Source organism: Typopeltis vanoorti, chromosome 2 (genome assembly GCF_054136105.1).
Source record: "Typopeltis vanoorti isolate ZY-2024b chromosome 2, IOZ_Tvanoo_1.0, whole genome shotgun sequence".
Classification (NCBI taxonomy): domain Eukaryota; kingdom Metazoa; phylum Arthropoda; class Arachnida; order Uropygi; family Thelyphonidae; genus Typopeltis; species Typopeltis vanoorti.
This window is the reverse complement of record NC_143550.1, coordinates 165,123,020-165,138,588: the sequence shown is the minus strand read 5'-3', so window position 1 is coordinate 165,138,588 and position 15,569 is coordinate 165,123,020. Positions and strand designations below refer to the sequence as shown.

Below are 15,569 nucleotides of genomic sequence, written 5' to 3'. Positions count from 1 at the left end.
TCATTTCTCTTTCATTTAGTTGCAGTCGGACTGACAAATTTCTAACTTCTGCCTCCGAATGTTAGCTGATCATCAATATCTTCAGGCCAATGTTTTTGGTCAGGCACGCGAGCCCAAAGTGCTAGCTCAACATCTTCGTAATCAAGCAACCTTTTTTCAGTTGACTCTTTCAATTTGATATAAAATGTTTTTGGGTCATTAGGAGGATTATTTTTTTGAGCTTTTTCTTGAAGTAAAACTCCACGAAAGTGCAGATCGCGTATAGCATCTGCAGCACATCTTTAATAGGGTCCAAAATTCTGTCTTCTTTCTTCAAAAACTTGTACAAGTGCATTTTTTTTTTGATTTGCCTTGTAAAGGTTCATATCTCTGTCTTGCAGGCCCAAACTTAATTCAGACAATTCTTGGAGAGCATCATCCAATAAAAAGTCTATAGATGTTATTTTTCTTCTTAAGCCATCATAAGTACATTTATCATTTTTATCTCTCTTAGGATCATACATCGCATCTTCAAAATGTTGCACTAGAGATTCAAAATTATTCCACACAGCCAAAACTGAACGGAAACTAGATGACACCCATCAAGTATTTAAATATTTTCAATTTTCAGCAGCTCACCCTCTAGTGATTCTGTATATATATACAACTCTGCTGTTTTTTAGCAAAGAATGATATAGGACATAAAATTTATCAATAAATGATTTCAATCTATTGATTCCTGAAATTTCCTTTACAGCATCACTTACTGATAACTATATTTTTGGATTGGACGATTTCTTTAAACATATTTTTTCTCATTTCTTCACTTGCATGATTCACAATACATGCATTTGTTGAATGAAGAATACGACCCATTTCAATTCCGTTCAGTTCTTGCAGATCAATTTCACTTTCAAAATTATGGAATAATTGCTTTTCCTTTGCTACTTTACATGCAGTTCGAAAAATTTTTGCAGTTATTTCTTTTTCACGAGATAATGATTTTAAAACAACCTTTTCAAGGGTCTTTTTTTCGGCTTCAGAAACAATTTTTAACACTGCTTTGTGTGCAGCAGATTCTCTGTGATTGAAAATTTTTTTTCGAAGTGAGCTCATCTGTAGCTTCCTATCTTTGCCAGAATATGTAATCTCATTGTTGGCCCATCCTTTGGAAATTTTCATTCCCATCTTTGTTTCAATTCCAAGAGTTCTAACTTTTCTGTAAGGCATACAGCCAAGTTTCTTTTTGCAAATATACATCCATTCATTTTTCGAGCAAAAATCTTTTTTTTTTTGATCTAATGTCCAGCAATTCGGCCAGTCATTTTCAGTTTGTCTTGCTCCTCAAGATTAGCTTGAGATGATTCGAAAACATCAATTGGCACCTTTATTTCCATATTTTTGACATCATGTCTGTTGTTATTCTGGGCTTTTTATTAATGGGACCGGTGGTTGAGAAGTAATTGGAAATCTTTTTCATTTTCAAACTTGGGATCAGACTTTTACACTAAAAAGTAAAAAAAAAAATGCTAAAAGGACATGAAAATAATGACGTTCAATTTACATCAATTCAGTAAAGATATTTTTTAGATAAATAAGTGTTTTACTAAAAATCTTTCGCATGTTATCAATCACATGTCCATACAGCACAAAACGTAGATGCTAATAGCGTGCGCATGCTTGTTACCAGGCGATGCCTGGTAACACACATGCGGATGTCTTATGTACGAGCGAACATTATTTCAAAAATTACTTTTGAAAAATTGAAAAAACTGTAAAAAATAGGTGCTGGAACACCGTTCTGGTGCGTTATGTCAGAAAAAAAGCACTGATTATATGTGTATATCACTTTCCTGAAAATGACCTTGATATAAAGGCAAAATGCTGAATTTTATATTTAAATTTTATTAAAGTAAGTTCTTAAACATGTTAGCACACTACCATGTTTAAGATTGAATAATGATTTGATTGCTGATCACCGTGCAACCTCGAAAGAAAGGATTTCTTTTCATTCATGATCAGATTTCTCTTCTTGCGTTATGCCACCAATTTTACCTGCTATAAATACATCATATTCATAGCTTCTTCACCCATAAAAAAAAAAAAAGTTAGGTGTCATTTTCCCCAGAAGACACTGCTTCACCTGTATAACTACTAACACTACATAAATCCCAAATCTGCCCAACCTTGGAATGCTGTTCGCTTGTTTTAGACAGTTCACCCCAAAATCTTGATACCATCCTCAAAAGGGCAAACCAGTTTACTGATTGACAGTTTACTGATAGCAACATCTGCAACTCTGAAATAGTGACTATTTTTTGATTTGTCAAGTAAGATGTGACATACTTCTGTAAGCCCTGCACACGTATATATAGCTAGTACATAGTACATTGGGGAGAGAGAGAGAGAGGCCGATGAATCACAAAGGGGATTAAACAATAGGTTTTTTTTTATATATAATGAAATACAGAACCTGGAGATTTTTTTTATTAGTTATAAAAAATCACATCACATAACTGTCTTCCATTTTCGGCCTCACAAAGATGGGCCCTTTCTATTTCTGTGGCATGTTCCATAACAGCCGTTAATGTTTCTGGCTGCAGTACCCTTATTTCTCCATCAGCTGGCAGATTGTTTGGGGCTTGTTCACATACACTTTTTCCTTCAGGTAATCCTCATAGTAAGAAGTTGGGAACCATCAGATCTGGCGAGCATTTCTGACATTAAAATGCTGGTGATATGCTCTTTGCTTTAGAATCATTGAATGCTGATTTTCAAAATGAAATGCATGGGTTTGTGAACTTTTTCCATGTTTAATTTCTCAAATGTTCCTTAGAACAGGCATGGCCAACTTCATTCTATATGAGGACCAATATATGACGAGTGGTAGTGTCACAGGCTGCCCACTTGTAGACAGAACTTAAATAAAAATAAACTCTGCATTTTTTCAAGGCAATAGTTATATGTATTGAATTACTATATTTGTTAAATCATTTTACTACTGGGAGAACAATATAAAATACTTGATTGATTTAAATATAAGTTGTTAAATTAAATTTAATTACATATTTCTGGTTTTTTTACATGTAACACAACTTAATGAGAACACTGTGGCCTTTCACGTGTGGCAACAAGTTCATCAAAGTCGATTTTCAATGATGATGACAATATTCGTAACAAATCCTGAAGGTGGTCATCGGTCAGTCGGCTTCTTTGTGATGATTTAACCGCCCTCATAGTTGAGAAAGTGCATTGACATATGTACGTGCTTCCAAACATAGATGCAATTCTCAAGCTGAAAACACTCAATGCAGGATATTTTGCCCATGGTACCAGTTTCCAAAAGTCAATGCCTATCTCCACCCTTAACTGTAAAAAGGGATCACCTTGAAGGTCATACAACTCCAATTGAATAGTTTCATGCTGCTCTGAAATGTTGCATTTCATTGGGTTGTTAAATAATGTCATGTTGTGGCCGCATGTCACTGAAGTCAGAAAATCGCTTACTGAATTGCTCCAAAAGTTGGTCTAACATTGTTACAGAAAAGTCAATGTCATGGCACTTCTCCAACTACCTGCAGGAAGGGAAATGTACCAAGTTTCCTCTCACTAGGGTGAATTTAAAAACCTTCATTCAACTTATGAACCCATTTAGATGTCCAACTAAATCTGAGATAGTTTGGTTACGTCCCTGTAACTTCACATTGAGTTCATTCATGTGTGTGATGTCTGTTAGAAAGATGAGTAAGCTGTTAAATTGAGGATCACATAGTTTTGTGATTAGTTGTTTGTCTTCCTCTAAAAACTGCTATTTCCTTTCTAAGGCAAAAAACCGTTTCACGCAGAGTTCCCTCTGCTTAGCCAACGTACTTCTGTGTACAACACTAAATCGTCATATTCTGCCTCCATTTCTGTTAGAAAAGAATGAAACTTGCGGTGTGTCAAGGCTCAATTTCCGCCCTTAATTAGATTAACACACTTCATTACAGTTTTCATAACATCCTCTATCTCCAGAATTTTATCACACAGCGCCTCCAGATGTATAATGCAGTGCAATACAGGGCAATTGATTCCAGCTTTCCTTAGTAAGCCAACTAAGCCTGTTTGAGTACCATGCATTGATTTGGTGTCATTTGTCACAATAGCTGTAAGATTGTTGATGTCACCAGTACCATTTACAACCTTCATAACTGCATCATAAATGTCTTGAAATGTCTTTGGCTGTGTTATGCAATGACTCTAATGCTAGTAGCTCTTCATTAATAACAAAGTCTTTGGAAACAATTTGAATGAAAATTAGAAGTTGAGCTGTATCTGTTATGTCAGTTGATTCATCCAGAGAAAATGAGAAGCTGAATCTGTAATAACACTTTTTTATTTAATATGTGAGAACCTATTTCCTTGACTCTTTTTGTTACAGTTTGTTTTGATAGTGGGATGCTTTCAAACTCTGGCAATTTTATCTTCCCCAAATGCACGTGCCATTTTCACAGAACAGTGTTTTACAAATTCACCATCAGATAATGGTTTTTTTGTTTTTGCTATCTCTGCGCTTACAACAAACGTTGCCAAGAGTGAGCTTTTTTGTATTGATGTTGGTTTAGTAAACATAGATTTCTGGGGCACTAAACCTTTCTCTTTAAATTGCATACAATTTTAGTACGTACTTGTCCAACATATTCTTGGTATTTAGCGGCATGGTGCTGTATGTAGTGGCATTTGAGGTTATATTCCTTGTGCACAGACAATATTGTAAATACACAAGCCACTGTGGTTTGTTGTCATTATTGTTTATAAACAGAAATTCATTTTCCCATTTCTCCTGAAATGACCTGTTTTCTTCACAGATCTTACGTTTCTTACTCATAGTATGCAAAGGCTGAAGTAACTGACCAAGGGACACAAACTGCAACAATAACACTGTTAACTGTGAAACTGGGGGTGCTTAAGGGTCAAAGCTGTACAACTGAGAGGAGACCTCCACATAGCCTTTAAATGAATGCGGAGAACCGATCAGGGCTTCTGACCTAATGTCCAATCCTCACCTTCTCGTGGTGCACCCTGTTGGGTATCTACTTTGATACTGAACGAACGAGGATGGGCTGGCAATTTGGGATTTAGCCGACCAAATTGTATTCTTATTGGTTAAACCAAAATTAAAAATGATGGTACAACATGACAAAATTTCATGCCGGCTGGGGCGTCGCCCGGTTAAATAAGGCCCCCGTTGTTTTTGCCAGGGAACCAGGGCAAACAGCGAAAAGTCAGCTACTGGAACAAATCTGAAATCAAACCCCAACTCAACATCACCAGAGTTAAAGATCGGTACTATCAACGTAAGAAGCCTGAATGAGAAAGAAATGGATTTAGCCGAGGAATTAGATAAGTACCAGATCGACATAATAGGGGTGACTGAAACAAAAAAGACCAAAACTGGTGAGATCTTTCTGAGCAATAAATACAAAATGTTATATTCAGGCAATGACAATCAAGGAAAAATAAGGAGTAGCCATAGTATTCAACACAAAATACAAGGCTAATCTTCTTGAATGGCAGTCAGTCTCAAGTAGAGTCATGTGGGCAAATATGAGAATGGGGAACTGGACAATGAGACTTATTTGTGCCTATGGTCCCACAGAAGGTTCTACTAAGGTAGAAGTGGAGGAATTTTTTGAGGCTTTAGAAAAAGCAACTGACACAATGAAAAAGGAAAAGTTGGTCCTTGTTGGGGATCTAAATAGCAGAGTAGGAAATGATTGTGAGACATACAAAAATATTTTGGGAAAATTTGGAGAAAAGAGCAAAGCTAATAATAATGGCAATATCTGTTGGATTTCTGCTCAGGACATGGACTGGTAATTACTAACACCATGTTCCAAAATAAAAATGTGCACAAATTCACATGGTGAGGAGAGGCTAGGAATAAGAAAAGTCTCATTGACTATGTTATTGTTGATAGTGATGTTTTCTCCCTGGTGCAGGACACCAGAGTGTACAGAGGATTTGAAATTGGAAGTTATCACTATTTAGTCTTGAGCAGGATAAAATTGAATTTCATATTGAAAAGAATAACATGTAAGAAAGTTTTAAAGCGAATAAAAGTTGAGCAGCTCTCATATGTGAACTGTAGACTAAAATACAGAAAGATTATTGAAAAGAAAATGAAAGAGTTTGAGAACAGGAATCAAACCTTGGAGATTCAGTGGCAAACTCTGAAGAAAACATTGATTGATTCTGCCAGAGAGGCATGTGGTGAGGTTGTGTGCAAGGATAAAAAAATCAGAACTCCCTGGTGGACACAGGAAGTTAAAGAGGCAGTGAAGGAAAAGAAGAAAGCATATCAAACATTCCTAGCAAATAAGTCAGCTTTTACTCTTACAGAATACAGAGACAAATGTAAGAAAGCTAAACAGTGTGTAAAACTAGCTAAACAAAAGTCATGGGAGGACTTTTATTACTATTATTATTACTATTATTACGGGCAACTCCAGGGAGTCATTAGACTCATCGAGGGAGGCCCCAAATCATATTCATCACAACTATTTGACATTCATACAGTATCTATCATACCTCGCCTTAAACTCATTCACTGTCACAGCATCCACCACAGACTCAGGGAGCGCATTCCACTCATTCACTACTCTAAAAGTAAAGAACCCAGCTCTAACACCTTTACTAACCACACTTTTGCCCAGTTTCCATGGATGTCCTCCCACAACCAGCCCTGTTCTCAAAAATATCTTCTGAATTAATTTTATAGAAACCCTTCAGTAATTTGAATGTCTCAATCATATCTCCCCTCCTCCGCCTATCAACCAATTTTTGCAACCCACAAATCCTCAACCTGTTCTCATACGGTTCATTCCACAGACCTGCTATCATCTTGGTCACTCGCCTCTGGATCCTCTCCACTTCCTCCCCATCAAGAAGAAACCTAGGTGACCAAATCTGAGCACAGTAGTCTAGATGGTCTTATCAAGGCTCGATAGAGAGGAACAATAACCTGCTTGTCAACGTATTCTTCAGCAACCAAGTGATTTGATGAGCTGTTTTGGTCACTTTTGCAATGTGTCCCCTAAATTTCAATTCCTTATCTACCAACACTCCTAAATCTCGTGCCTCATCAATTTCCTAGAGCAGGGTTCCACCAATGCGGTAAACTGCCGCCAATTTTTTCACCCCAAAATGCATAACCTTACATTTTGCCACATTAAACTGACATCCATTCTCCTTAGCCCAGACCTCCAATCTATCCAAATCATCCTGCAAAATTTTGACGTCATCTGCATTCACTATTGCCCTACCCAACTTCGCATCATCCGCAAACAAATGAACTGTTCCTCTCAGATCATTTCCTATATCATTTATGAACAAATTAAACAGCAGTGGTCCAAGAACAGATCCTTGTGGCACACCACTAGTCACAGGCCGTCTTGTGGACTCTACTCCCGAGTAAACCACTCTCTGATATCTCTCCGTCAACCACCCTCCTATCCATCTCACCAACCCTATGTCCATTCCCATATGCTGCAATTTACTGATTAGAATTCCATGTGGAATCCTGTCAAAGGCCTTGGCAAGGTCCAGTAGAATCACCGTAAACCCATTACCCTTATCCAGTTCAGCCGTCACTGTGTTATAATACGTGAGCAAGTTACTGAGGCATGACCTACCCTTCACAAAACCATGCTGTCCCCGATACAGTATCCCATTTTCTTCTTTCCAATCTTGTATTTTCCTCTTGACTATTTTCTCTAAGACCTTGACAATGATTCCTGATATGCTAATCGGTCGGTAATTTACAACAGCAGTCTTGGAACCACCTTTATGCAGTGGAACTATTTTCCCCTCTTTCCACCCGCTCGGGACTAACCCAGACCCGAGACTCAAATTAAACAAAATGGTCAAGGGTACTGACAATTCTTTAGCTGCTTCTCGTACAACACGAGCTGGTATACCATCCAATCCCACAGATGTATTGACATTGAGGTTATGCAGTAGACTACTCACCTACACTTCATTAACCACAATTCCCGTATAATCTACTGGTTTATTCGTTTCTGCAATGTTACCACCTGGATGATATACTTTTGCAAAGTGCTCACTCAGTAACTCAACTATCTCAACTGATTCAGTTACCTCCCTACCATCGGCATTCTTTAAAATCAATCTGCCATGTGCATTTTTCCTTTTACTTGCTACATATCTAAAAAACTGTTTAGGATTCTCTTTAGCCTGCATGGCCAATGTTCTTTCGTAATCCTTTTTTGCTTTTCTTACCACACTCGTCACCCTTCTGGCCTGCGCTTTATACCGTTCATGTGCCTGCCGGTCACCCTTCTCCTTAAATTCCCTCCATAGTTGTTTCTTTTTTTGCAACTCAAGCTTAATGGTGTTATTCATCCATTTAACCCCTACTTGATTTATTATTCGGACTCTAGGTATACAGTCAGCCATTGCTTCATGCAAGCACTTCTTAACTACCTCCCATGCACTATCAACTTCTAGTCCTTGCAGTTGTACATGCCATGGCACTGAACCAATCAAACTCCTAAGCTTGTCATACTTTCCAGCCCGATAATTCCACATGTACCCTGTCTTAATTTTAACTTAAACGAAAATATAAACTTTGGCAAGAATATAGAAAATAAATATCAAGAAGGTGGGAAAATATTCTGGAGGTTGTTGAAGAAGCTTAGGAATGGAGGAAAGAGTGCTGTAAAAGTAGTTAGAGATGATAAAGGTGACATGAAAATGGGAGAAAAAGATATCCTTGAAGTATGGAGTAAATACTTTGAAAAACTGCTAAATGAAACAAGCAGTGATGACAGCACTGTGATAAAAAACACTGACCAGGCATGCAGTGAGGAATACATATCCATACTTGAAGTAGAAAAAGCCATCAAAGGCTTGAAATGTGGAAAGGCAGCAGGAGTAGATGATATTCGACCAGAAATGCTGAAGTATGGTGGTATGAAAGTCTTACAGTGGCTGCACTGCATAGTTCATAAAGCCTGGACAGAGGGACGAATTCCCCATGATTGTAGTAGAGCTCTCATAGTACCCATATATAAAAAGGGAAATAAAACTGAATGTGAGAATTGCAGAGGTCTTTCCCTACTGAGTGTTCCTGGCAAGATCTATGCAAGTATACTTGAGAAACGGTTTAGAAGAATTGTGGAAGAAAAGCTTGGTGAAGAACAAGCTGGATTCAGGCCAAATAGAGGCTGTCAGGATCAGATCTTCACTTTACGACAAATAGTCGAGAAAGCATGGGAATATAACAAAGATCTGTATTTAAGTTTTGTCGATTTGGAAAAGGCATATGACAAGGTGCCAAGAGAGAAGCTATTCAATACGCTACAGTTATATGGTGTCAATGGGGCATTATATCAAGCAATACTTAGTCTTTATTTGAGTTGTAAGTCAGCAGTTAGAATTGAAGGAAGTACAGGAAGATGGTTTAATGTTAAATCTGGTGTGAGACAAGGATGTACATTATCCCCTCTGTTATTCATTATCTATATGGATCACATTATGAAGGAAAGTGGTATTAAACCTGATATCAAAATTGGAGATGTTAATGTCAGCTCTTTGCTTTATGCGGATGATGTTATACTTCTAAATAAATCGGCTACAAGTCTGCAAGATTCTCTTACTAAATTGAATAGCTGTTGTAATAGATATGGTATGAAGGTCAGCAATAAAAAGACAAAGACAATGAAAATAGGCAGAATCATTGAAAATGTCAACTGTGTTGTGAATGGAGAACCTGTGGAACAAGTAAAACATTTCAGCTATTTAGGCATGATTTTTACTGAAGATGGTAAATTAAATATAGAAATAGACAACAGAATCAGCAAAGCTGGTACGGTGGGAAGTCAATTGAATAAATTCATATGGAATAAGAGAGAAATTAGTCGGAACACTAAATTAGCTGTATACAAGACAGTGTTCAAACCAGTTTTAACTTATGGATCTGAGAGCTGGGTCAGAAGTAAAACACTTGACCAAAGACTAGACACCGCAGATATGAGAGTCCTGAGAAAGATTATAGGCGTGAACAGATGGCATCAATGGCAATATCATATTAAAAACGAGAATATTAGGAAAGAACTTGACATTGTAAGCATCCAGGAATGTGTTAGCAGAACTAATCTCAGGTGGTATGGTCACTTAAATAGAATGGGAGAGGAAAGATTAGCAAATCAAGTGTTCTCTGCCAGGTTGGCAGGAAAACGACTCAGAGGAAGACCAAGATATAGGTGGATTGATACGGTACAAAGTGCCTTAGAGGATAGAAATCTAAGATCTGATAATGTTAGAGTCTTGACAAGTAACAGACTGATTTGGAGGAAAATTGTAGATAGAAAGTTAGTAATGATGTAATTTTTTCATGTAGTACTGTCATATCCTGTACACCCCTTGAGGGTACATGGCAGGAATTTGATGATGATGATGACTGTGAAACAGTCTCTGAAACTGATCACTAACCAGAGCAGAGCATGTGACTTTCAATGATGCATTACTCTGGAGCTCATAGAAATCTACCACTCCCACTACTACAATGCTCACAGAGAAGCAGTAGATTTTATAAATTGAGTAATCTTTTTAAAGCAATTTTGATTTAGTGTTGAGAATATAAATTGTTTCCATCAGAAATAATGAATATAATTATTTGAAAGTTTATTTTTCACTTGGTTAGACTATAATAAATTTAATTTAATCCTTTATCCAAGGATTAAACTAAATTGTGTGTGAGCAAACAAAGTTTGCACCTGAAAGTATCTTCAGGACTGGGGTAAGGTAGTACAACACCGGGCAACTTGTTGCAAAGGTGGAGCAAGCTCACAACACTCGTATCTCAGTATCTCCCATAATGCAAAACACATCTCCTTGCAGATATGTATAATGTTATGCATTAAGGGGAGGACCATTACCCAGACTGGTTTCAACCTTTATTGAGGTCTCTTCAGTGGGAGCCAGGCCCGAGTGGAGATACCAGGCAGAAGCATTAGCAAGGTCATCTCTACCTATAGGAGTTGCCAAACGGTGTGCCATCTTTTTATTAAATTACTCTGGATTTAGAGAAAGATGTTGAAAGTTTATTTTTCACTTGGTTAGACTATAATAAATTTAGTTTAATCCTTTATCCAAGTGTGAGCAAATAAAGTTTGCGCCTGAAAGTATCTTCAGGACTGGGGTAAGGTGGTACAACACCGGGTAACTCGTTGCAAAGGTGGAGCAAGCTCACAAAACTATCTCAGTATCTCCCATAATGCAAAACACATCTCCTTGCGGATATGTATAATGTTATGCATTAAGGGGACGGCCACTACCCAGACTAGTTTCGTCCTTTGAGGTCTCTTCAGTAAAATATAATTAGTATATAATATAAGAATATAATTAGTATATCAATCAGAAAATCTGCTCTCGAAACTGATAACTAAATTGATAATACATATAATTTAATATAGTTTTTATCCTGCCACAGGCTGTACAAAATCATGTTACAGGCTGCATGTGGCCCGCAAGCCTGCTGTTGACCACCTATGCCTTAGAATACCTGAAAAAAATATAATGAAAAAATTAATAATAAAAATAGAGTTATTCACATTTTAAATCCCTTCATGACTTATGTATGAATGCCATTTAATGTTTTAAGGTGAGCAATGTATATGTTTTCTTTTTTTTTCTTTGTTAAACATTTATACCCAAACCTTATTTTATTTGTATAAACTGCTTTCATTAATTTTATACTCGTCTTAGACATTTGTTCCATCTTTGTAATAGTTTGAATTTTTTGCGAGTTCTTGGTGTACATTAATGCATTTCGTTTTTCTCTCCTTTCAGCCACGATTACTTCAAACTAATCCTCGGACACCTACTATTGTCACCGTTCCACGTACGCCATCAGTTTCCTCTGCGCCATCTCAGAAGTATGTCCTTCTTGCTTCTCCTAGGCCGCCCACACCCATCCCTACTATTTCCCAAAATACTTTGGGTGCATCTAGTACAGGTAGTAATACTTCAGCAACTTTGGTAAAGATTGTCACAGCCACCACAACTCAGAGTTTGCCAGCCAAAGTAGTGACGTCAACAGCACCTGTAGCTAAAGTTGTTGTTGTAACTATGCCTCAAGGTACTCCAGGATCTATTGTTGTATCTCAAGCTTCCAGTGGTGGAGCACCACCTATAACCCTTAGTGAAATTTCAGTAATCAAAACTGAGCCAAGCAGTCCACCTTTAAATAGCCATCCAGAAACCTCCGAATCTGTAGTTGTACTTAATAATACAAACTCATTAATGGATCAGAGTTGACTAAGACAGTATAATTTAGGATGACTACATCAAAAAAAATTTTATACTGAAAAAAAGTTTGTCAAAATTTAAATAAACTGTATAGAAATTTTTACCAATTTTATAACAGAGCTCACATTATATATATTTGAATGTGAAGAATACTGCTACGGTTAATTAATTTTCATTTTCTTTCATTTACGACATCAATTTTCCATACAAGATGTGTCATTATTTTTATATCTTATTTAATTATTTTGTGACTGCTGAAGGTAGTACTAACAAATTATTTAAAAGTACTCTAATTTATAAATTTCTAAGTAAAATTCACATTCATCCATAAAACTTTAGATTTTATCTGAAGAAATTTACTTCCTTTTTTGTTCTTATATACAAGTGAGTGAGTTTGTTTTTCAAGAGTTTGGTTAAAAAGTAATTCATAACATTTGTTTTAATCCTTTGCTCAACCATAAGCAAACAAAGGTTTGCACACAAAGTGTCTTTGCTATGTGGAAGCAGTTGGCTTCACATCAGTTTGCAGCGGTCTCTCATAATGCACAGCACATTTCCTTTTGGATCTTTAAATTGCTCTGTATTATGCGATACCTAGGCTGCTTACAGCAATTAGTAAGGTCTCATCAGTGGGAGCTAGACATGTGGAAATACTGAGATAAACATAGGCAGTAATACTTTCGACGGACAAAGCACTTATAAGTCAAGATCAAGTTCTCTGATCCAGTCTGTAACTGGCGGTGTCGCCTCCAGGATGTCGCTTCTTTGACCTGTATATGCACAGAGATTGCACTCAGTGAAAATATGATAGATTAATTGGTTTGGGTGTCCAAAGTCACACTCTGGTGGGAGAATTTTCCTGCACTTGTACTTGCACATCTTCCATGGCTGGTACGAATCCTGTTCAGTGTTATCTGTGTCTTTCAACTCCATACTTGGGATGTTTTCCATTGATCTTTAGTATTGTAGTTATTCATTCTCAGATGTTTAGCTTCATGAAGAGGGAGCTTTCTTGATTTCAATCTGTCAAGCTGTAGTTCAGATATGTCATTATGTATAGGCAGTTCAGTATTTCTGAGTATTTTGTCATATTCTCATATGATAATAGAGCATGACATCTTCATAAATTGGTAGTGTGTTACTCAGCATTGGAAGCCAATAAACAGGAGTTGTTTTTATGGTTCCAGATATAAGTCGCATTGTGGTGTTAAGCTAGTGGTCAATTAGTTTAGTATGCCAGATTGGAGCACAGTACTCCACCACCAAAAAAACCAGACTGAGTGCAGATGTTCGTAATATGTTTTCTGCTGCACCCCAGGAAGTGCCACATAATTTCTGAATGATGTTATTTCTCCTATTTTTCAGCTGTGTTTTCAGTATGTTTCTTATTATAATTGATTTAGTATATATATGGAGGTAGCTCGCACTGACCTCAAAGGTCAAAACTGGTCTGGGAAGTGCATTGTGCATTATAGACAAATTGATGTAAATCAACTGTCTCCATATACAGATAGCACCTAGTTGTGAAGATACTTGATGCTCAAACATTTTGTTTGCTTATGTATGGGTAAAGGATTAAAATAAGAATATACTATCCTGTTTATTATAATTTACTTAGTAAAAAAACAAACCTTTTTACATCTACGGTGTTTTAATAATATGGTGATATACAGTATTTTGCTTCTCATATTTGGAAAATATGATTTCTGCATTGATTTATTATTTTTTCACATGACTTGCTAAAACAAGTCCTTAGTAAACGTTGAATAAACTGGTCTGAGCGATAACTCTTTCCATAATGCTTGTACACCTCTGAATCAAAAAATTAGAATAATAAATGAAAATATGTTGAATGATTTGTAATTCTAATTTATTGCATAGAAAATAATTCTTATCAAATATGAATTAGCATTATCTAAATCTACATACTTTGCAGATTATATCACCATGTAAACACATAAAAATGTAATATAAATTATAAGAAAACTGTTATTTGAAAACATTCACAAAATTAGAATAATTTTTACCATGGTTCAAAATATTATAATAATGCGAAAATAAATGCACATAAATTACAGTCAAAGGAAAGCAACATGATAATTAGTACTTTGTTGCATACCTCTTGGCTTTTATAACCATTCATACACGGTTGGGCATATTATTTACTAGCAGTTGTCTTTTTTTTTTTTTTTTTTTTTTTTTTTTTTTTTTTTTTTTAAATCAAAACATGCCCATATGGTCTGCTGACTAGAAACAAGTTGATTTTTGTCTCTTGGGGCAACTTCTTGAACACATTTCATAATTCCCCACAAATTCTCAGTGGGGATTTAAATTTGGTGAGTTTGCTGGCCAAGAAATTGCATCTCCTTTGAAAGTACCTTGCCTTCAGAAGCAGTTTTTCCTTCATCTATATTCTTCAATCTCCTCTCATCGCTTGATGTTGTTAGGTGGTAACGACAATGCTCTGTGTTTGAATTTGTCTAGGATGCATGGAACCTAAGTAATGCTTTTCATCTAAAGGTGAGTTATTCAGTCAAATACTAAGTGTAAGTGTTTTCCATCTCACAAACTAGAAGAGGAATATTATTATTATCATTATTATATGACACCTCCAGGGAGTCCAAAGACTCATCGAGGGAGAGTGTGCCAACAGCATCAAATGATTGTCCCCTTCCAACTACTATGCATTAAGGGAAGGGCCGCCTACCCAGACCGGTTTGTGGGTCTACCTCCCACTGACGAGACCTCAAAAAGGTCGAAACTGATCTGGGTAGTGGCCCTTCCCTTAATGCATAGCAGTATACATGTCCGCAAGGAGATGTGCTTTGCATTATGGGAGATACTGAGACATGGAGTGATGAGACCTTGGTCCACCTTTGCTACAAGTTGCCAAGGGATGTACAACCTTACCTCAGTTCTGAAGATATTTTCAGGTGCAAACTTTGTTTGCTTACACTTGGATAAAGGATTAAACTGAATTTATAATAATAAGTTAGTTCTATCATATGCGGTTCTAAAATCTATGAAAGGTGGTGTGTTTCAATTCCAGATTCATTACATTTTTCAAGTAATTGGCATATGTTAAAAATCGGATCATTTGTAGATCTTTGACAGCATCTACACTGATAATCACCAAGAACATACATCAGTGGGAGCCAGACCCAGAGGTGGTGATACTAAGGTGGGAGCAACGAAGAAGTCATGCACCTGAAGATACTTCAGGTGCAAACTTTGTTTGCTTACACTTGGATAAAGGATTAAAGTAAATTTATTAGTCT

General features: G+C 36.6%; 1 protein-coding gene across 1 annotated transcript in view; it reads left to right on the top strand.

Annotated features, from left to right (window-relative positions):
• LOC150109613 (transcription initiation factor TFIID subunit 6-like) overlaps window positions 1-14,144 on the top strand; it is a 98,336-nt gene extending 84,192 nt beyond the window's left edge. The window contains exon 12 of the mRNA XM_090409210.1: window positions 11,833-14,144. Coding sequence (XP_090265336.1) covers window positions 11,833-12,300 — 468 coding nt within the window. The 3' untranslated portion in view covers window positions 12,301-14,144. The remainder of the gene's footprint in view (window positions 1-11,832) is intronic.
• Window positions 14,145-15,569: the final 1,425 nt, after the last annotated feature.